At 36.2% G+C, this 24712-nt stretch overlaps 1 protein-coding gene across 8 annotated transcripts in view; it reads right to left on the bottom strand.

Annotated features, from left to right (window-relative positions):
- Window positions 1–24712, bottom strand: part of CFTR (CF transmembrane conductance regulator) — a 192992-nt gene that overhangs the window by 27806 nt on the left and 140474 nt on the right. For all 8 annotated transcript variants that reach the window (XM_082399969.1, XM_082399968.1, XM_082399975.1 and 5 more), the window contains one exon: window positions 11900–12151. In XM_082399969.1, the coding sequence (XP_082256095.1) occupies window positions 11900–12151 (252 nt within the window). The remainder of the gene's footprint in view (window positions 1–11899; window positions 12152–24712) is intronic.

Below are 24712 nucleotides of genomic sequence, written 5' to 3'. Positions count from 1 at the left end.
AATATCTATTTAATCAGAGGACTGTCCAGTACTGTAGTATATACAATATATCATCTGAGGCATTTTGTTAAATCTAGGTTTATCATGAAAGACTTAGCTCCAAATTAAAATCACAGCCTGTATTTTGAGAGGAAAGAGAAAACGAAAAAAAGGAAGAGATATTCTAGTTAGGGGAAGGTGATGTTAAAAATTTAGGCAAAAATCAAAAGCTTTTAAGAAAAAACTATTTGAGACTGAAAAGAAAAATAAGTTTTTTTTTAAGTTACTGTTTTTAAGTTAAAGTTATGAAATACTTGCTACATTTCTCATGCATTGAAAATAAAATTTTAAAGCACAGGTTCTGTGAAGTAAAGGCCTAAATTAAGAGCCCAGAAAGTAATAGGACATCTCTTCACTAAAGTAATTTCTATGAACAAAGTGTTTTAATATGAAGATTGAATCATTTTTCTGCACAAAATATTGATTTTTTTCATCTTTTCACCATGCTATAGGCTGAATATTTGTGTCTCTCTTAAATTCATATGTTGAAATCCTAACCCTCAATGTGACAGTATTAGGAGGTAGGGCCATTGGGAGGTGATTTGGTCATGAGGGTGGAGCCTTCATGAATGGGATTAGTGCCCTTATAAAAGAGGCCCCAGAGAAATTCCTTGTCCCTTCCACCATGTGAGGTTACAGTGAGAAGACAGACACCTATGATGAAGTGGGCTCTCATCAGACACTGAACCTGTGGTGCCATGATCTTGGACTTCCCAGACTCCAGAATTGTAAGAAATAAATTTCTGTTGTTTATAAGTCACGAAGCCTATGATATTTTGTTATAGCAGCCTGAATGGACTCAGACACACCATAGAACCAAGAACACCGAAATTCATTAAAAATTAAACAAGAAATGCCCATTTAAGTCCTTTTCCAATGTTTTCTCTCTCTCTTTTAAGAAGATGAATTAGACCACAGTTAAGCTTGCAGGATTTTTGGATAATGGAAATAATATACAGATGGTCCCTGAGTTAAGATGGTTTGACTTACAATTTTCTGACTTTACAATGATGCGAAAGCAATATGCATTCAGTAGAAACTGTACTTTGAATTTTGAATTTTGATCTTTTCCTGGGCTAGTGATATGTGGTACGATACTCTCTCATGATGCTGGATAGCAGCAGTGAGCTGCAGCTCCCAGTCAGCCATGCGATTATGAGGGTAAACAACTGATACACTCACAACCTTTCCATAACCATACAACCATTCTGTTTTCACTCAGTATAATATTCAATAAATTACATGAGATATTCAACACTTTATTATAAAATAGGCTTTGTGTAAGACAACTTTGCCCAACTGTAGGCTAACGTAAGTGTTCTGAGCTTGTTTAAGGTAGGCCAGGCTAAGCTATGATGTTTAGTAGATTAAGTGTATTAAATGCATTTTTGACTTAATATTTTCAACTTATGGTGGGTTCAACAGGACATAACCCCATCATAAGTCAAGGAAGATCCATACTAAACTTGAGCCTACTTCTTAATCACCATGCAAGAAGTTTTTTGGGGGGCATCTTGTTACAGTTTGCAAGATGTTGTTAAAGGTTCTAAGGGCAAAGCAGTAGAAATTACATCCTTAAGAGAGTTGCTCAGAATAACATTTTAAGAATCAATTCCTACTGTAATCAATCATATGACCTAGAAGTAGGTATAATCCATTCATTCATTCATGCATTTAACATATAGTAAGCTAGGCAATGTGCCAGGCAAAGGGACCAAAAAATTGAAAAACAAGACTTCTAGTTTCTGGTCCAGCATATAAGGAATTTGGGTGTCATCACTCTATCTTAACAACAAGTGAAAAGCTGAGCAAACTGAAAATCAAAACTCTTCTTAGATCCTTCAGAAAATGAAGTCACAGGGCAAATCATTGCCACTACAAGTGGAGAGAGAGACAGAATCACAACTTACTGGAGCAGAAACACATGATCAGAAACTTCCATAGCAACTTGAGCGAGGGTAGGGAAATCGAAACTGTAACCAACAAATTGCTGGAGGCTCAGTGTGGTCAAGTCTGAGAGTAAAAACCTCCCAGTGAGGTCATTCATAGAGAGGTCCCCACACTTTTGTAAGTATTACCTCCAGGAGCTCAATTACAGTTCATCTCACAGTGAAGTACACAGAAATACCCTCTGGTGCATCCAGCAGGAAGATGTGGGAAACCACAATTTCATAATATTACAGAACATTCTGTTTTTCTTAACAAGGCCTCCTTCAAGAGAAACTATTTTACCAGAACCTAACCTACTGGGTTTTTTTATTAGAACCTAACTGCTCAAAGAAAGGAGAATACTCAACTCCAGCCCACACAAGTGTACTGTTGCACCTAAGGGGGAGAAGAATCTGAGAAGCACTTGTGAAGTTCACTGCTCAAGGGCACAGTCTCAATAAAAGACTGAGACTTAATTATAGAACAATAGAACACTTCCCTTTTCCCCAGACCTTACACCACTAAAGGCCTAATTATCAGTTTCTTTTATCCAGTATATCATGCCCACCTTTCAACAAAAAATCACAAAGTAGGGAATTCCCTGGTGGTCCAGTGGTTAAGACTTCGCCTTCCAATGCAGGGGGTACAGGTTCGATCCCTGGTGAGGGAGCTAAGATCCCATATGCCTCGTGGCCAAAAAACCAAAACATAAAACAGAAGCAATATTGTAACAAATTCAATAAAGACTTTAAAAATGGTCCATGTCAAAAAAAAAAAAATCTTTAAAAAAAAATTACAAGGTACACTAAAAGGCAAAAAACACAGTATGAAGAGATTAAGCAAGCATCAGAACCAGAGTCAGATATGCCAGAAATGTTGGGATTATCAGTCTAGGAATTTAAAAGAACTATGAATAATATGCTAAGAGCCCTAATGGAAAAAGTAGAAAACATGCAAGAACAGATAGTGTAAGCAGAGAGAATGAAATTTTAATAAAATTAAAAAAGAAATGCAAGAGATAAAAAACAACAACAACACTTTAACAGAAATGAAGAATGGCTATGATGGGCACAGCAGACTGAACATGGCTAGGAAAAAAAACCTGTGAGCTTGAGGCTATGACAACAGAAACCTCCAAACCAAAAAACAAAGAGAAAAAGACTAAACAAAAAAACCCCCCAGAATATCCAAGAACTGTGGGACAATTACAAAAGGTATAGTATACCACTAATGGAAATACCAGAAGGAGAAGAAAGAGAGAAAGGAACAAAAATATTTGAAACAATAATGACTCAGAACTTCCCCAAATTAATGTCAAAAACTAAACCATAGGTCCAGGAAGTTCACAGAACACCAAGCAGGATAAATGCCAAAAAACTACATGTAGGTATATCATATTCAAACTACAGAAAATCAGAGATAAAGAAAAAATCTTGAAAGAAGCCAGAGGGGAAAAAACCACCTTATTTATAGAGGAACAAAGAAAAGAACTAAATTCAACTTTTCTTCAGAAAACATGCAAGCAAAAAAAGAATGGAGTGAAATATTTAAAGTGTTGAGAGAAAAGGACCACCAAGCTAGAATTCTGTACCTTGTGAAATTATCCTTCAAAAGATAAGGGAGAAATAAAGACTTTCTCAAACAAAAATCAAGGGAATTTGATGCCAGTAGATCAGCTTTGCAATAAATGTTTTAAAAAGTTCTTCAGGAAAATTAAGTCAGAAATTCTGATCTACGTAAAGAAAGGAAGAGCGTTAGAGAATGAATAAGTGAAGGTAAAATAAGAAATATTATTTTTCTTATTCTTAATTGATCTGACAGGTAGTAGTGTGTTCAAAATAATAATAGCAACAATGTATTCAATTATGTATGTTTATATATATGCTTCTGTATAAGTGAAATGAATGGCAGCAACAATACAAGGGACAAAGAGGGAGGAAGTGGGAATACAGTTGACCCTTGAACAACACAGGTTTGAACTGTGCAAGTCCACTTACACGCAGATTATTTTCAATAGTAAACACTACAGTGCTACAATATCCAGAGTTGGTTGAATTAGATGATGCAGAACAGCGGATAAAGAGGGACCATGTGTACAGAGCAATCTCGGATAAACAGAGAAGATATTTTCGACTGTGCAGAGGGTGGGCACCCCCTACCTCCACCCTGTTCAGGGGTCAACTGTATTTTGTTATAATAACATACTTCCACGACCTGTGAGGCACTATAGTGTTGTTTAAAGGTGACCTGGATTAGTTGAAAACATATATTGCAAATTTTAGGGCAACTACAAAAAGTTTTAATCTCTCTCACCTATTTCTCTCATCCTCCCAGTGCCCACCCCTCTGGCAACCACTTGTTCTCTGTATCTATGACTCTCTGTTTTGTTATATTTGTTCATTTTTTTTGTTTTTAGAGTTCGTGTATAAGTGAAGCCAGATGGTATTTGTCTTGCCCTGACTAATTTCACTTTAAAGAAATAAACCCGCTTTAAATGTAAAGGCGTATAGAAATAGATTAAAAGTACAGAAAAAGATATACCATGTTAACACTAATTAAAGAAAGTTGTAGTAACTAATTTTACACAGAGCAGATATCAGAGCAAGAGAAATTATCAGATAAGGGGTACCATATAATGATAAGGGGGCCAATACTCCAGAAAGACATAATTTTTAATGTGTATATGCCTAACAACATTGTGTCAAAATAACATGAGGCAAAAACTGACAGAATTGCAAAGAGAAATAGATGAATCCACTATTACAGTTGGAGACTTCAATATTCCTCTATCAAAAATGGACAGACACAGAAGTTAGAAAATCAGTAAGGATATAATTGAACTCTACACAATCATCAGTCAATTGGATATAATTAACACCTATAGACTACTTCATCCAACAACAGCAAAATAACATTCTTCTCAAGCTCACAGGGAACATTCACCAAGATAAATCACATTATGGGTCATAAAACACAATTTAACGAATTCAAGAGAATGCAACTCATACAATGTATGCTCTCAGACCACGATGGACTTAAACCAGAAATCAATAACAGAAAGACAGCTGGAAAATCCCCAAATACTTGGACATTAAACAACACATAGGGTAAAAAAGAAATCTCAAGGGAAAAAAAGATTTCAAATAAATGAAAATAAGAAAGAAATTTATCAGATTTTGTGGTACGCAGCAAAAGCAGTACAGAGGGAAATTTATAATATTAAATGCTATAGAAAAGAAGAAATATCTAATATAGAAATATCTAATATATCTCATACAAAATAAATATATATCTGTAGTATAATATAAATATCTTGTATAGAAAAGAATATGTAATACAAAAAAGAAGAAATAACTAAAATCAATAATCTAAGCTTCCATCTTAGGAAACCAGAAAAAGAAGAGTAAATTAAATCAAAATTAGGCAGAAGAAAAATAAATAAATAACAATTACAGTAGAATCAACCAATTGAAAACAGGAAATTGGTAGGGAAAATCAATGAAACTAAAACCTGGTTCTCTGAAAAGATCATTAAATTTTATAAGTTTCTAGCCAGGCTAACTAAGAAAATAAGAGAGATGTCACAAATTACTAACATCAAAAATGAAAGAATATTTACCTTATTTAGCATAAGGAATGTGGTTAATATTGTAATAACTTTGTATGGGGATGGATGGTTACTAGACTTATTGTGGTGACCATTTCATAATGTATGCAGATGTCAAATCACTATGTAGTACACCTGAACCTTACATAATAGTATGTCAACTATATTTCAATTAAAAATTTTTTTAAAGAAATGAAAGAGGGAAACTCACTACATCTCTTAATACATATTATTAATAGTAAAGAAATATTATGAAAAACTCTATGCCCACTAGTTTGATAACTTAGATGAAATGAACAAATTCCTTAAAAGATACAATCTGCCAAAACTCATAAGAAGAAATAGACAATCTGAATAGGCATATACTTTTTAAAGAAATTGAATTGATAATTAATAACCTTCCAAATCAGAAAGTACCAATCCCAGATAGATTCACTGGTGAATTCTACAAGTCACCTAAAGTAGAAATTCTACCAATTTTCTACAATCTCATTCAGAAGATAGAAGCAAAAGGGATACATCCTAAATCATTCTATGAGACCAGCATTGCCATAATACCAAAACTAAAGATATTACAGATCAATATTTCTCATGAACATAGATGCAAAATGCTTAAAAAAATTAACAAATGAAACCCAACAACGTATAAAGAGAATTATACACCATGACCAAGTGGGATTTATCCCAGATATGCAGGGTTGGTTCAACATTTGAAAATCAATTAATACAATCCATCATATCAACAGGCAAGAAAAATAATACAGCCATATCAACAGATGCAGAAAAAGCCTTTGACAAAATCCACCACCAATGCCTGATAAAAGCTCTTAGCAAAGTAGGAATAGAGGGGAAGGTCATCAACTTGATAAAGAACCTCTACAAAAACCCTACAGCTATTATTACTGAATGATGAAAAACGTGAAGCTTTCCCACTAAGATCAACATCAAGGCAAGAATGCTCCCCTCTTACAACTGCTTTCAGCATCCTAATCTTAGCTAATGCAACAAGACAAGAAAAGGAAATAAAAGGCATACAGATTGAGAAGAACAAAGTAAAACTGTTTTTGTTCACAGATGATGTTATCATCTATGTAGAAAGTACAAAAGACTCAACACTAAAACTCCTGGAACTAATAAGTGACTATAGCAAGATTGCAGGATACAAGGTTAATATACAGAAGTCAACTGCTTTCCTACATACCAGCAATGAACAAGTGGAATTTTAAATTTAAAACAAAATACAATTTACATTAGCACTCCCCAAAATGAAATACTTAGGTATAAATCTTAAGAAAATATACACAAGATCGGGATGAGAAAAATTACAAAAGTGATGAATTAAATCAAAGAAAAATTAAACAAATAGAGAGATATTCCATGTTCATGGATAGGAAGCCTCAATATTGTCAAGATGTTGGTTCTTCTCAACTTGATCTATAGATTCAGTGCAATCCCAGTCAAAATCCCAGCAAGTTATTTTGTGTATATGGCAAACTGATTCTAAAGTTTATATGGAGATGCAAAAGAACAGTCAACACATTATTGAAGGAGAAGAACAAAATCAGAGGACTGACACTATTCAACTTCGATGATTGTGGAAGTTGACTTAAAATATTAAGGCAGCCTAATAAGAACACCTTCAGTTTTCCAGCTTTTTGCTCAATGATTCTCTTTAACTCCACTTCTCTTTAACTCCACTTATCTCCTTTCCTCCTGTCTCAAGAAACAAAACAAAACAAACAAACAAAAAAACTCCCAACTACTCCTACAGAACAAAGGCAAATCCCTCTATATACCCATCCTCTTAGACAGATGTTCTTGCTTTCTCTCTCCCATCACCAACACTGGTGTTCTATATAACCCCTCAATTTAGGACTCACCCATTCCCTAAGCCTTTACTGTTGGAATTCTACCCTCACTCTTCTACATCACTCCTCTACACCTAACGACTCTCTTAAGTATGGGTTCTCACAAGTAGATGGGCATGTATCAGCACCACCTGGAAGGTGTGATAAAACACAGACCACTGTCCCCACCCCTTGGGCAGTAGGGCTCAGTGAGGCTCAAAAATATGCATTTCTCGCAAGTTTTCAAGTGACGCAGATGATGCTGGTGCAGGAACCACACTTTGAGAACCACTGCTCTCAAAGACCATGTGGTAGCAAAATCAATTAGGATTTTCTGAGTTATAACCTCCCTTTATTGCTTTGGCTCTCAAGATCCATAATCTGCACCAACTTGCACCAATCTTGGATCCAATTACATCCTTTATGCATCCTCCAGTCATCGAATGACTGAACCAGTCATTGTTTTCCGTACATGCTCCATGCCTCATGTTTTTCCCTCTGCCTACAGCACCCTTCTTCACCCACCTTAATTACTCAAATCACAGTTTAAGTCTTGAAGCCTCATTCTAAATGCTACTTCCTGTGGTAAACCTTCCCTGAACAGGCCAACTCCCAGCCAAATGATAATAACTGCTTCCTCTTCTGAATTACCTTAGCATTTTATCTATATATCTCTTATTCAAGGGTATAATTTTTGGGGGCGGGGAGGGGAGCTCTTTTCAAGAATAAAGATTTCAAAACTATAAACACAAAATTATGTACAGGCCCTTGAAAGGGGCTCAGGCAAGTGAAGTTCTTTGAAACCTCAGCCTTGTTAGCTTCAGAGTAATTCTGCTTTAGCTGTTACTGGATTTCACATTTCCCCTTTTAGATTGACATCTTCTGTGACAGATCTCTCTCTCTCTTTCTGTCTTCTTTCTTCTGCTCCTTCTTTTTCTTCTTTTAAGAGAAGCAGGTAAAAAAGGACTTTGAGGTCAGAGAGATCTGAGTTTGAGATCCCTGCTACTTCACTCACTTAACTGATCGTTAGTTTCTTCCACTATGCGCAAAAAGGGTAATAACATCTACCTTTGGAGTTATAATAAGATCAAATGTGATAGCAAATAAAGGTCTTTAAACAGTGCTTAGGACATGATAAGTGCTCTATAAACATCTATAGCCTTATGTGAGTAATTTTCAATTCTCCCAAAGCACCTAGGGAGTGTCTTGCAAAGACACATCGCCTGCTTCCTGTATAAAGGTTCAGAGAAGATGGAATGCCTGGGCATATTGCTTCTTCTCATTTTACAGCATCTCTGATTACTACTCTCACATCAAGGAAACTACCTACAAAAATGAGGACTCTGAAACTCTGTCACTCTACTAGGACTTGTTTGTATTTAATTTAGTGGGCAAGTGAGCATTGGAAAAGCAAATGGATGGGAGAATGTCAGGAGGAGGGAAAGCAAATAATTTACCAAATCTATTCCTCCTGTGGATCAACCTATCTGTTGCTGTTGTTATAACTTCACAGCGCTTTTGGCATCCAGCCTGGTGACCTTCAGCTGCCTATGTCATTCATTGATGTATGAAGCAAGAAAGAGTAATTAATTATGCTTTTCTCAATGGAAGGGAAGAATGAAGGCAAACCATTAATTTTACTTAGTTCCAAAGCATAACTTTAGACAACCTCATTCTAATATTAGGGGAAAATTCAGTCTAGAACCTAGTCTTTCCATTTATGCCCATTTATACTTTTCTCTCAGGAAAAAACAAATCTCATTCTTGATGAGCATAAATATAATAAAGAGCTAATTTTAGTAGTATGTGAATATATTTTTCCTAACTAGACTAAAAGGTAAGTCAAAATTTCCAGTGTGCAATTTCAAGCCATTTAGCATAAGATGTAGAAAATTTTTGCTCACTCTATACTTTTTTCTTATCAGAACTTTGCCTAATACATCCAATTATCAAACATTCGTAAACCCATGGGCAAAAGCAAGTGAAAACAGTCTGTTTCTGTGTTGGTGACAGTGATGATGGCCTAACAAACCTTACTGACCATTATCTCCCCAGTTAAAAAAAAAAAAAATCTCTGTTTGAAATTAAACCACAGAGAGATGAAGTTTTAAAATTCAGTTTTCAGGGAATTGGTTGGTGGCACAGTGGTTAAGACTTCGTGCTCCCAATGCCGGGGGCCCGGGTTCGATCCCTGGTCAGGGAACTAGATCCCAAATGCATGCCACAACTAAGGAGCTGGTGAGCCGCAACTAAAACTGGCACAACACAATAAATATTTTTAAAAATAAATAAAATAAAATAAAATTCAGTTTTCATAAGAAGTGGCCCTATTGTATTCTATCTCAATTTAAATGGAAAAGAAAGCAATCCAAACAATATAATACTCCTGCTAGATTTACAGAGTGGCCCAGAATAAGGAATCTGGAGAGAATATAAAATCACATTTACAGAGCATAAAATGTAGGGAGAATGACCATCCCCTTCTCTAAGAATCAATTCCAGAATCCGTATATTTGAGTAACTTCTGTGAATTCAGCCCAGTGCTGGGATCCATAAAAAACACTTCAAAATAGTACAAGGTTATTTTTGCTTATTAAATAATAAAAAATTATTGCTTCATAAATAATTATAGCTTAGTGCATTATTGGGAAGAAAATTTAACAATCCATACCTTGATGAAAACTCCAACTAAACAAGCAAATTGAAAAAAGCTAAGAAAAAAAGTACCACTTGTTTGAAAGAGTGTCAATTAGGTAAAATTTAAGAAAACTTTAGATGGAATCAGCAACAAAATATTTCCCTCACCTGAAATGGAAGATAGTTTCAAGATGCAAAATCTAAAACATGTTATAATTTTTGTTTATTTAACAGCTTCTTTAGTTGGTAAGGTAGCAATCAATTAGATATTCTGCAAGTAGAATCACATTTAAAATGGTCCCAGGGCTTCCCTGGTGGCGCAGTGGTTGAGAATCCGCCTGCCAATGCAGTTCGATTCCTGGTCCAGGAAGATCCCACATGCCACAGAGCAACTAAGCCTGTGCGCCACAACTACAGAGCCTGTGCTCTAGAGCGCATGAGCCACAACTATTGAGCCTGCATGCCGCAACCACTGAAGCCCACGTGCCTAGAGCCCGTGCTCCACAAGAGAAGCCACCGCAATGAGAAGCCTGCGCACCGCAACAAAGAGTAGCCCCCGCTCACTGCAACTAGAGAAAGCATGCACACAGCAACAAAGACCCAACTCAGCCAAAAATAAATAAATAAACTGAAAAAAAAAAAAAGGTCCCATTATATGCCCAGGAGTGGGATTGCTGGATCATATGGTAGCTCTATTTTTAGTTTTTTAAGGAACCTCCATACTGTTCTCCATAGTGACTACACCAATTTACATTCCCACCAACAGTGTAGGAGGGTTCCTTTTGCTCCACACCATCTCCAGCACTTATTATTTGTAGACTTTTTGATGATGGTCATTCTGACCAGTGTGAGGTGATATCTCACTGTAGTTCTGATTTGCATTTCTCTAATAATTAGTGATGTCTAGCATCTTTTCATGTGTTTTTTGGCCATGTGTATGTCTTCTTTGGAGAAATGTCTATTTAGATCTTCTACCCATTTTTTGATTGGGTTGTTAGTTTTTTGATATTGAGCTGCATGAGCTGTTTGTATAAGCAACCTAAATGTCCATCGACAGAGGAATGGATAAAGAAGATGTGGCATATATATATATATATATATATATATATATATATATATATATATATATATATAAAATGGAATATTACTCAGCCATAAAAGGAACAAAATAATGTCATTTCCAGCAACATGGATGGACCCAGAGATTGTCATACAGAGTGAAGTAAGTTAGAAAGAGAAAGACAAATATCATAATATTGCTTATATGTGGAACCTAGAAAAATGGTACAGATGAACTTACTTGCAAAGCAGAAATAGAATCACAGATGTAGAAAACAAACTCATGGTTACCAAGGGGGAAAGAGGTGGGTGGGATGAATTGGGGGATTAGGACTGACATATATACACTACTATGTATAAAATAGATAACTAATGAGCACCTACTGTATAGCAGAGGGAGCGCTACTCAGTGCTCTGTGGTGACCTAAATAGGAATGGAATCTAAAAAAGAGTGCATATATGTATATATATAACTGATTCACTTTGATGTACAGCAGAAACTAACACAACATTGTAAAGTAGCTATACTCCAATAAAAATTAATACAAAAATAAAATAAAATGGAATAAAATGGTTCCATTATATAGATTCAGGACTTTGCAAAGTATATTTCACATGAAACAATGACTTCATATAATAACTTGAAAATATTTGTGTTCAATATTGGTCCTAGTCTACAATAACAATGTTACAAATGGATTCTACTAACACATTGGTTTAGGCTACTGAGATTCACTTACTGAACACAGGTTTAACAAAGCAAGCAATGTTTAAATCTCACCCTCTGGCCAGGACTTATTGAGAAGGAAATGTTCTCTAATACGGCATTCCCACCGTCTGTATACTTCACTGTGAGGTCTTTGACGGTCATTTGGCCCCCTGAGGGCCAGATGTCATCTTTCTTCACATGTTGATTCTTGATAATCATAACTTTCGAGAGCTGGTCATCCTTGGATGGTTTCAATGACTTGTTAGGTTTACCGTCTTCTGCTGGCATATCAATAAACTTAAAGACTCGGCTCACAGATCGCATCTGAAATAAAAATAATTTTTAATTTTTGTTTAAGAGCTGCAGGCAAAGTCATAATTAGTTTGGTGTTTCCTAAAAAATAACTTGTAAGATGTGATGCTAGCTAGTCGTCACTTGGTTATTTGTTAGGTTTTTCAATGAACTAACAGGAAATAATTGGATGTAATTAAAAGCTTAACCAAGAGAATTAACTAGGATTTCTATAAATGCGCTCTGTATATAACTGCTTATTTTTGTGATCAGTTAATTCTCAGTTATGCAAGCCACACATAAATAGCCAAACTCTACTCAAGGGAATAGATGATGTCAAGGGGAAAACTTTTTTCTACCATGAGTAGTACTACACAATGTTTTACAACTGGTATATTATAGTAAAATGTTTCACACCTCTAAACCACTACATAAGAGTCTTGCCTTACTCTCACAGTACATTAATAACTATCGACAATTCTATGTCAGCTGGGTGGTAAGTGGACTCTTGAAGCTTAGTAAATTTTGAATAACTTCACAATAATCTTCAAACAAATTTAAGTCACTGGCATATATCTGTAGTTAAATATTACATTTTTAATCTGAATTACTTAAAGATCAATTTCCATTTCTGAGCAAAATGTGACTGTGTATAAGGGCTGTATTTAAAATTCAACCATTTTTTAAATTAATTTATTTTTTAAAATTTATTTTATTGAAGTATAGTTGATTTACAATGTTGTGTTAGTTTCTGGTGTACTGCAAAGTGATTCAGTTATGCGTATGTATATAAATTCTTTTTCATATTCTTTTCCCTTATGGTTTATCACAGGATATTGAATATAGTTCCCTTGCAACAGTAGGACCTTGTTGTTTATCCATTCTATATATAATAGTTTGCATCTTCTAACCTCAAACTCCCAATCCATTCCCCCACCACTGCCTACCCGCCTTGGCAACCACAAGTCCATTCTCTTTGTCTGTGAGTCTGTTTCTGTTTTGTAAATAAGTTCATTTGTGTCATATTTTAGATCCTACATATAAGTGGTATCATATAGTATTTGTCTTTCTCCTTCTGACTTACTTCACTTAGTATGATGATCTCTAGTTGCATCCATGTTGCTGCAAATGGCATTATGAAATTCAACTATTTTTCAAAGGTGCTTAAATTCTTTAACGAGAACATATTTCTCTGAACAATTATAATTTATTGGAATTTGGAATGTGATTTTTAAAATAGCCTGGCATATAATAAGCATCCAATAAATATTTGAGAAAATTTTAAGTGAATAAAGGGATAAATATGTGAATGATTAAATATATAAATAAATAAATGAATAAGAAGAAAGAGTTGGAGACTTTGAATTCACTCAATTTCTATTTTTAAAAGATATCATCCTTGATTCTATGGCTTAGTCCTTCACAGGTGTTAACAGCTTACTAGACAGAAATTTTTTTGTCTTAAAAGTAATTGTTTTTAAGTCTTTTGTCATTTACAGACAGTTCTGGGTGTACTCTGATGCTTTTGCAAATATGTTCCTATAAAAGGCTTTCATCTTCAAGAAATTCATGGAAAAGACTCTGACAAGTACAGGTTTCTGGTAACTGACTGTACTGCTGAACTGAATGAATAAGCATTTTCAGAACTCTAATGAAAAACTGATGAACTCATAAAAGTGCTAACAAAAGATCAAGATGAAAAAAAAAATTAATTACATGGGACTGAGTGAACTGATGAGGATGAGTATAATTTTTGTGACTTTCTGTCTGAATTAAAAAAAAAAAAATCCCACAAGGACTCAGAGGCAAAGAATATACAAATCAATTTTCACTGCAAAGTAAAGGAGCTGTTACAGTGGAGGATTACTGGACTGAATGTCAATATTATGACATAGTATGAGTGTTGTTTCATGTTTGGTAATTGCAATCATTGTTGCTTTTGTTGTGGTCATCCATGTACAATGCTTGGTGTCAGTCTATTTATCTCTTGTAAAAATAAAATGCAGTGTGTGTGTGTGAAAAAATAAAAATAAAAACTAAGCCAAAAAAAAAAAAAAAAGAAAAATATTTTTGAAAAATTAATGTGTTTGTCATAGCTGAACAAAATGTCAAATGTTTGAATCAGAGAATAAAAACATTTTTAAAACAGAAAAAAAAAAAAAAAAAGTAATTGTTGATTCTGGCTTTACCCAGTCAAGAATTTAACCTTCTCCTTTACAATGTTAATTTCTTATCATCGTATTTATAGTTAAGGTTTAGATTATTAGAAATGATTCTTTTTGCAAAAAAAATGGTGGGAAGAAATGCTTTTGGGCATTTGTCTCTATTATTTCTATTTTTCATTATCAAAAGGTGAAATGGGAAGAATTCTTCACCTTTAGTATGAAATGACTGGTAGATGAATCAGAGAAGTTTAGATATTGATCCTTAACTGAACATTAAAAGTTCCATCTTAGCAAATCTAATAGCGTTGCCTGTTTTCACATGCACTGATCAAGCCTGCTGTTTATAAAGAGCTTTCTTCTATCTAGTAATTGTGTGCTTCAATTTCCTTCACCTTGAAAATACCTTCGAATTATCTTCAATAATTATTTGAAATTCAAAAAGGGAATCTTTTTAAGCCAAGCCCACTGTAAATGGAAGTGAAAAGTATCCAAAGCCCACATCCATCATAAATAACTCTAGAGGAAATGAAAGGCATATTATAACTAGTCCTCTGACATAGTATTTTAAATTCCAAATTATGGGTGATTTTCAGAGTTTGTTAAATCCTGATTCAGTTATTTTTTATTAATTTTGAATTAAAGTAAACTGTTGACATTTCTGCATGTCAATGCTGTGAAGAATTCTAAATTAGTCTTTGTTAGGTGCTTTAGTATGTCAAGAAAGGTATAACAAAAATCCCTCATATTTTCATACTTCCAAGCAATCAAAAAACATGTAAATACTGCTATCTAAACTACTCAAAATTATATGTGGTGTTATTAGAAAATGACATTCAAAACTACTATTTTGGTAGCACTAAAATGTAGTGGATAAGCTTTCTGTGTAAGGATTTGTGTTTGAGTACAGCAAATTACATTCTCCATTAGCAAGGGTGAATCCAGAACTTCTCTGTTTGCTTGTTTGTTTTTTTGTTTGTTTTTTGAATGCAGAACTTCTAATGCCAGCTATGATAGATGGAAAGTACCTATCAAATTTAGAAAACAATTTTCAACTCGTCACCTTTCATATAGTCTAATTGCATAAAATGACCCCAGACAGGCTATTATAGTTACCCAGAGCATGGTCAAGTATCCCTGACCAAGAACTAGTTCACCTTAACAATGGGCACTCATCCACAGCACATGAACATTCACTCAACTCAATGGGTTAGAATATTTTCTGATGGGAAGAAAAGGTGGCTAGTGCAGACACCTGCATTATGGTCAGTTTCTCAGCCACTGAAATGCCATTACTGAATAGATGATGTGGCCAGATAATGTTATGAATTGCTAACTAATTCCTTGTGCCTCGCGGGCTCTCCAATTTGCGCATTCTAGTTTCACTGCCTCTCAAGGAGAACCAGAGCACAGAAAATCATTTCTGGTCTTGCAAGTTGCAAAAAATTGCCTTTGTAGTCAGAGACTGACAGTTTGAAAATTTTGAGGCACATGAATATTGCCTTTTAAGCTTCAAAAACCAAACCCTGAAGGACACAAAGCACAGTGTTTATGTAAAAAACAGTAGTCATGGATGAAATTCTGATGGATGAGAAATAGCCTCTCTCCTCACTGCACAATCCAACTCATGAATGGGCTGAGACACCAGTTCCTCTTAAAAGAAGCAGTGCCTTGCAACTGAACTCTGGTTCTCTCCTCAAGTAGATTTGAGGGATTTTAGAACATAGGAAGCCTATGCCTCATTTCTAAGGTGGAGTCAGGAATGAGGAGGGCCTTAGAGAAGCTTCCAGTGCCCGGCATGGCACAGGAGCAATAGAGTGGACACGGATGCTTGGCATGTCTAGACATAGATAACATGACATAGCTTCAGATTTTCTTGTATTTCCAGAATGGTGCTGAAGGGAAGCCAAAGAATCCCAACGCTTTGATCCCTCAGGGTCTTCCCTTCCTCAGAGACATGGAAGAAGCTGAGAGAGAGAGAGAGCTCACTTAGGGAGAGCTCATAATCAGGACCAGAAGGACAAAGACCCAATATACCTGGACTGTACACCTCTAGGTCAGAGACAGTCTCAGAGACAGCAAGCACAACAAGGGACAACCTAGGGCCAGACGCCCCCTCCCTCAGTGTCTTGGTATCCTGTAAACTCCACTCACAATTTATTATAGATTCACTTCTAGGAAGATCTCTGTATTTGCTGAGGTTGTTTCTTCCACTCGGCGGAAGGCATGTTCAAATAGGAAATAAATTTGACTATAGCACAAGTAGTCATATTTCTCGTACACTTGATTTCACAGCCAAAGATTCATACCTGAAATCAGGGATGGATCCAGGTTTGGTGGAACCTGAAACTTAAGTAATTTAGGGGACTCTTCTTAAGAAAAAGAATATATATACAATGAAATCCTAGCCATAAAAAGGATGAAATATTGCCATTTGCAGCAATATTGATGGATCTAGAGAATATCATACTAAGTGAAGCGAGTGAGACAGAGAAAGATAAATATATGATATCACTTATATGTGAAATCTAAAAAATAATACTAATGAATCTATCTACAAAACAGAAACAGACTCACAAATACAGAAAACAAATTTATGGTTACTAAGGGGGAATAAATTAGGAGCATGGGATTAACAGATGCACACTACTATAAATAAAATAGATAAGCAACAAGGATTTACAGGGAACAATATTCAAAAAGAGGGAAGAAAGAAAAAGAATTAAAATTCTGCATAGAAAATTAAGTATAGGGCCTTCAAAGGGTTCCATGCAAGTGAGAGAACATGAAGCTTACATCCCATGAGCTTCAGTTAAATCCACTGTGGCTATTACAGTAAACTTATTCAAGCATTGTTTGTTGTATCTTCCCCATCTAGTGTTTACCATCATGCAGTCCCTTAATAAATCTTTGTTCGTAATGAATTAATGCATTGTTCTACCTCATATGCAGAAAGCAGTTTCTGAGCAGGGAGAATGACAGTGCTGTGGGGACCTTAGCAGGAAATCCAGACTGCGGTTGCAGCCTCGGCCTCTCAGCCTGAAAATATACATTGCTATTTGGATTAGAAGGAAGTTGCAACATACCAAACTATTTTTAGTCTCATATTTTTGTCTTCATTGAGCTTTTTAAACTAACTTAATCCTGTCTCTAATTTGGAATGTCTAAACATTTTCAGGTGATACGTAAAAACTGCTACGCCATTGTCCAGCTATGTAGATGGAGCTGGATGGAAATTCAGATTTGGCAATTTTCAGAGTTCTGTAGACGGAGTCAGGCAAACTCCTTAACCTTAAGCTGCTGCTTCTGTGCATAGAAAAGTGTTTCCCGAAGAGGAATGAGGGGGAGGCTCTGTCTAGCCCACTGACAGCAAAGTCTCAACGTGGCCATTACCAGCTTAGGTGGGAGAATGTGTCTTAGATTTTAAGAAGTAAGTGATGAAGCCAAAATGAGACTCAGGCACTGAAACATCAAACCTTTCCTCACATGAAGAGGAAAACTTGATATACTTTGCACAGACTTCTATAAAATTGGAGTTCAACTAAAATGAAGTGGGATTTTTGCTTGAGTAGCATCTGCTTTAAATTTTTGGCTTGATTATTCAAATTTATTATGCTCAAAAAATTCTCCTGAGTCAATCTTTAAAACTGAATCTCATTATCTTTATGATAGCATCTAAATCAGGGGTCCCCAACCCCCAGTCTGCGGACCTCTACAGTTCTGCGGCCCCTCTACAGAACAGGGCCACACAACAGGAGGTGAGTGGTGGGCCAGTGAGCAAAGCTTCATCTGACGCTCCCCATCGCTCACAGTACCGCCTGAACCAACCCCCCCAACCCCCCGTCTGTGGAAAAATTGTTTTCCACGAAACCGGTCCCTGGTGTCAAAAAGGTTGGGGACCGCTGGCCTAAATTACTAATCTAGGCATCAGGAGAACAGAGTCTTTTGGGAAAAGACAGCTCCACAGCCTCATCTCAACTTTATAACAGATATATTTAGTGAAAAAGAAAATGATTCCTGATTTTCCTTTCCACCTTTTGTTAACAAAGAGGGAAGAAAAGGCTTAAAGATCTATTCTAGGGGAAGTCAGGAAGCCAGACTCCTCTCCCTCACAAAATATTGCTCTTTTTCCTTTCATCCTTTTGGCTATTTGGAAACCAGTACATCAAAATTGTGCATTAACACCTAAACTACATGCTGTAATACCCCAAAAGCCATGATGACAGAAAATATATTTCATAAGCCTGAGATCTGGCTGGCAACACTGTAAAGAGTTTTCACAACTGGTTGTTATAGGAAGATTATAAGAAGTAAATGTGAAGAGAATCATCTAGAAGAGTGACATGTGAAAAACCACACATTTTGCAAGAGAAATTTTCAAAACGTGAAGTACGTGAAAGGGAGGATTAAAGTGTTTTAAATCATAGATTCTTCCTGGTAGGCCCAAACTAAATGCTTTTCAGAATCAACTAACTAGAGACCTGAGGCCCAAGACCACGTTAGAGTCATTGGCATAACCTTTAAGCCATGCATATAGACTTAAGAGATAATGGTTATCATGGAAACAGACTCTGCCCAAAACATATTCTTGAAACTCTGGTCTATCGTTCTGCACCTATTACTTATGCTCCTAGAGCTCTTAAAAAGTCAATCAGAACTGTATGGTTATAAATCATTAACAGCATAAATGAGTTACTTATAGTATACTATAAATTCTAACCCTTTGGAAATTATTATAGCTTGCTATTTAACTTGTGGCAAATCACATGGCAAGTCAATGTCACTTTTTCTGACTGCAAGAAGTGAGAAAGAGAAAGAAAACACATTACAACGAATGACAAAAGACATATCCTAAATAAACGTAGAGGTATCAAATATGTTGTGCCTATTTCAATAAGTAAGAGCTTCAATAATCAAGGTACTAAGTGCCAATAGGCAAAGAAAGACTCTCAAATTTACCTGTCTGAAAAGGTCTGATATCACTTATTGAATCTACTACTCAAACTTGAACTCTTTCTGGTGTTACGTTTTTTAAAAGCACATGATAGGCCATCAGTAAGTGCTTGGTGAATGCAATTGGGTCTATGTGGTATCCATTAAACATACTTCAAAGGAAATCTCAAGAAGAGAAGATTTACTAAAAAACAAAATCCAGAACAACAAATCAAAATATTTTCCCAAGGTTTTGATTTTCTCTAAGCATCTTAATTTTGAGATAGTGCAACTTCCCCAAGTTCTCTATCATTAAGCACCATCCTTTATATGTCATATACAGAATTATATGTGTCATTGGCTGATATACAGGACAAAAATAATTTGCTGATGGTCTATCAGTTCCAAAGTAAATTCTATCCCATAGACCAGAGGTCAGCAAAACTATGGCCCAATGGCCAGATCCAGCCACATCCATTTGTTTACATTAGCTTTGCCCTACAAAGGCTGAGTTGAATAATTGTCATAGAGACCACATAGCTCACAAGGCTTAAAAAAGGACTATCTAACCCTTTATAGACAAAGTTTTCTGACTCCGTGCCATGACTCACAGAAAACTGGAGTGAAAATGAATCTTAGAGACCATCTAATCCAGTGATTCTCAAGTCTAGATTTACCGGAATCACCTGGAACACTTTTTAAAAGACAGACATCATGCCTGGTCACCTTGCCCCCAACCAAGAGAACTGCTTTAACTAATCTTAGAGGACCCTAAGTAATCTCTATCTTTATAAAGTTTCCACATGCGCTGTCAGGTTGAGAACCTCTGTTCTAATCCACTCCTTCTTGGTACAAATGAAAAATTCTAAACCCAGGAAGTTAAAGTGACAGGCACAAAGCTCAACAAATTTTCCAAACTTTTCCACACTCCCGCAATCCCTTCAGGTTCTCATAAGCCTCTCCTACTAATTCAAGACCCAAGAACATCTTAATGGTGCTTTCTTTGTCTTTGTTGGTTCTAGTAACACACTGGTTCAGAGCTCTTTATCAGCTCTGACAACTGCAGTGGTGAATGACCTAATCATTGGACATGAGCATTCGGGGACAGTGGCAGATACGTGTGATTCCTGAGAGCACCTGGAATTGTGCCTGCATACATGCCAATCAAGACTTGAAATCTTTCATAGGTTCAGAAGAGAATGTCAGAGCTAACAGAAGCTTACAAAATTTCTAACCAAACTGTTTCATTTACAAAAGAGAAAAGTGAAGCCCTCAAGTGGGTTATGACTTGCCTAAGGCCACACAACTTCTTGGTGGTAGGGCCAGAGTGGAACACAGAATAGAAAGTCACTTTGCAGGATGGAAATAGAAAGGCTGGGTGGAAAGAAGTCTTGGGACAGAGGTCATAAGTGGAAACTACACCACAAAGACTCATGAGAACAGAAAAACAAAGAAAGGTGTTATCAAGAGGACATTAAAAGGAGGTTAAAAAAAAATAGGAGGAGTGAATCCTCCCCTCAGATTCTCATGGCAGAAACTACTGTCAATGCAATAGAATTAGGCATCAGGAGCACTGAAGAAAAGGCAGGTTCCCCACTTCTCCTCCCATCAGGTTTCTTGTTGGTCATTGTACAATCAGTCACTTGATCTTTACTGGAACCCAAAATAAACACGGTCAATAAAAGGACAAAGGAGAAACAGAGGGAGTTTCTATTGACAGAAAACTCTTCTCAGATTACATCAATCTTGCAAGAACTTTCTGGAAACTCATTAACTGGAATCTAACTGTGAACCGTACAGAGGCACAGTCTTCCCTGCTCATCCCGGCGGCTCCCATACTCCTGTGTTATTAGGAACACACTCTATAACAGGGATGGCTTATCTGCTGCTGCAATTGGTGAATTAAGGCAGTGGATACTATTCATATGCTCAGATCTTTTAGCTGTGCCCACTAGGATGTAGACAGCCCTGAAAACAGATGAATTGTCAACTGCCTCATTCAAACAGTGAGACTATGAGTGTGGGCAATTCACTAGTCACCAAATGGCTTGATAAGCACTAAGTCTGAAACATCACCTCATCACCTTTCATCCTTTCTACCTCTTATTTATTTATTTAATTTTCACTCATTCATGGAGGCAAAAATCTAGGTATGCACAGCCTATTTAAGATATATAATGTTTAAGTAGCTAACAATAGGAGACAGAGAAGCTTTATGGTACTAAAAATGGCAGGCATCTTGTGAATCCAAATAAAATAAATAAGCATACAGCTTTGTTAATTAAGAACACAAAAATTTTAAGATAATAGCTCTAGCAATAACACCTATAATCCATATAGTACGTGAGGAATGGAGCTAAAAAGAATTAACACTTCTCTTTTCATCCTATCTACAGAATAGTATGAGATACACAATTGAAATGAATAGAGACATACATGCTATTCATGTTAAAATGAAGAGTGAATTAGAAATAATAGTTTTTAAAACACTGTGATATCAATTGAAATAATTGGAAATCCCTTAACATGGAGGTTTCTAGTGGGAATTATTAAGTTGGACTCTGATAATTTTACTATTTTACAAATTTCTGGGGTTATTCACAACCTATTACACTATGCAGTTCATAAGGTGACAATGTTCAGATGATTTTTTTCCCAAACTGCTATATAAAACTAGACAAACTAGCAGGTAGAAGTTTCGTTCACTTTTAATGGTCTCTTGATACTGCAAGCATATTTTGAGGAGATTCCAAACAAGAACTATGCCCTAAAATGTCAAGTCTACTGGAAGACATTCTATCACTGTGTTTTATAAACACTGGGAGGTGTCAAGTTAGTAGTTGGATATATATTTAGAGGGCAGGGGAGTGGTCTAAATTAGAGATATGAATGTGCAATGCATTGAGAGATGATTTCTGAAGCATGGAGTTAGATAACAGTTAGAGAAAGTGTAGATAGAGGAGGGCTGGAATACAACTGATGTTTAGAGCTCTGCAAGAAGATGAGAGGCCAGCAAAGAGAACTAAGGAGGAACCAGAGAGGCAGCGGAAAACGAGGTGGGAGTAGCATCACCCTATTGAGAGAAGAAAGGATCACAAGAAGGATGGTCCATGGCATAAGTAACTGCTGAGAGGTTGAGAGAAACAAAGATGCTGGCTCCGGAAAGATGTTGGTCATGAGTGCTGGGGATGATGGAAATGAAATGAAGCAGGTTATGTAAAGAAAGGGGGGCGGGGAGGAATGGAGTCAGGCACTCTTTTAAGAATTTTTGCTGAAAACTGGTCAAAGAAATGGAGTGCTAGCTGGAGATCAAGGGATGGCAGTTTTTTTTTTTTTAAATATATATATCTTTATTGGAGTATAAATGCTTTACAGTGTTGTGTTAGTTTCTGCTGTACAATAAACTGAATCAGCTATATGTATACCTGTATCCCCATATCCCCTCCCTCTTGAGCCTCCCTCCCACCCTCCTTATCCCACCCCTCTAGATCGTCACAAAGCATTAAGCTGATCTCCCTGTGCTATGCAGCAGCTTCCCAGGATGGTAGTTTTATGCTAGGGAGAAAGGTCCCACCAAAGAGGGGTTGATCGCATATCACTGGCCTTTATACAGGAGCGAAGACACAGAGGGCACTGGAGCATATGAGTAGTGGTGCAGAAGGGTGGTGGAGAGAAAGGAGGGAATTCTTTCTGGTTGCATGTTTTTTTCTATATAGTATGTAGCAAGGTCATTGGCTGAGAATGCAGGGGGTGGAATTATTGGAGCACCTGAGAAGAGACAAGAAGGTGGGAAAGAACCATCTTAGGGAATAAAATAGAGAATTTATTAGGAAAATGTAATAAAAGGGTTGTTGACCAGTTCTGAGTGCCAACATCTGAGATGTGCAGTCAGTCATAAATGCAAAGATACCTGAGGTTGTGATGAGGAAGTGTTATCCTCCAAATATTACCTCTACCGTTTGAAAGCTAATGAAAGCTAGGCACCTGGGTTAAGCAATGGATGAGCAGTAGAAGAAAAGTCATATTGCCATTTTTATAACTTCATATTTCTGTTGACGGTTGACTCTTTGTTCATGTCTAAACCCAGCCAGATGCGTAAATGAAATATTCTTTCCAAGTCTAAAGACATTTTTTTCTGAGTACCTTTGTACTGAAAAACTAAAAGTGTGTGTCAAACAAAACACCCTGTTTACTGCATTTTAAACTCAGGTCTAAATTCATTTCAGAACTCAGTAAAGTAAAGTGAGTTTTCACTTCAGAGGTCACAAGGACCTTTAGTGTTAACATATATGTAAACATGAAGTTTGAGGGCAGAGCTCTCTCCCCTTCTACTTTCAACATATGCTAGGTGAAAACCAACAGATTACTGGACAACTTTAGCAGTTGCAGGGGTGGAAGCAGCAAGATGGGAATTAATAACTAGATAAAGGCCCAGGAAAGACCAGTTGTGCTGTTTGGCAGGGAAATGAAAACTAACATGATCACTTTGATATTCAAAGAAAAGAAAATGACTTTAAAAAATATGATGAAATGCAAATATTGATACTTTCCATAGACTGTATTAGAACATAATAGTTTTTTGCAAAGATCCTTTTATGCCAGGAGGTGAAACAATGTCAAAGAACAGGTCACAAAGCCCAGGATGACCATGTGAAAAACTAGAGAAATTAAAATGCCTGAAAGAAATTTTAATGGAGATTAGACATGCAAAACAGACACCAAACAAAGAGAGGCTGTAGAGGCTGTTACATAAACCAAGCAAACTAACGTGACAAAGAGAAAGGAATTGTGCATATACGAGCTAAAGAGATGCTTTCAGATAAAGAAAACGAAGTGAAGTGCATGAGGATTTTAATCGTAAAGTCAAAGTTGTAGAAAGTTTGAACAAAGAATTAAATAGATGCCAGCACAATATTTACTTACTATCTTCCTGCTATCTTCCAATAGAAACATTTTAAAGTACATTTACAAGACTCAACCCCAAAAGCATAAGAGCTAAGTGAGGAGATGAATGGCATCACTAAAAAGAGCTGGTCAAACTCACAAAGAAAATGATGTTGAAGGAAAAGAAAAAAAACCCTGCTATAAATCAGGTTAAGGTTAAATTACATTTCAATGAATTACTACAGTGCTTTGGTTAAATAAAATATTAAGTCACATAGACAAGAAGAGGGAATGAAAAGGTTTGGTTTTTCCCTATAGAAGTATTTTTTATAACGATACTTGTTCTGACAGGAACTGATTATACAAATTTCACAGCTGAATGAATGTGTGCATTTTGAGAACATGCCAACTGTCTCAGGGAATAAGAAAAAGAACCTAAGCCAAAAGGGTAATAACAAGTGTTATATAGTCATTCCCAACATGGGTTTCTAGACCGTCCACAAATACAGTACTGGATGTCTGATTTGAATACAGTACTCCAGCTAGACTAATAGAAGTTGATGATGAAGCTATCCAGACCAACTATACCATCTGATGAAAATTATGCATTTGTTTT

The sequence above is a fragment of the Balaenoptera borealis genome, assembly GCF_965194805.1.
Source record: "Balaenoptera borealis genome assembly, chromosome: 7".
Classification (NCBI taxonomy): Eukaryota; Metazoa; Chordata; class Mammalia; order Artiodactyla; family Balaenopteridae; genus Balaenoptera; species Balaenoptera borealis.
Note: the sequence above shows the minus strand (reverse complement) of the source record. Positions and strands in the feature narration are given on the sequence as shown.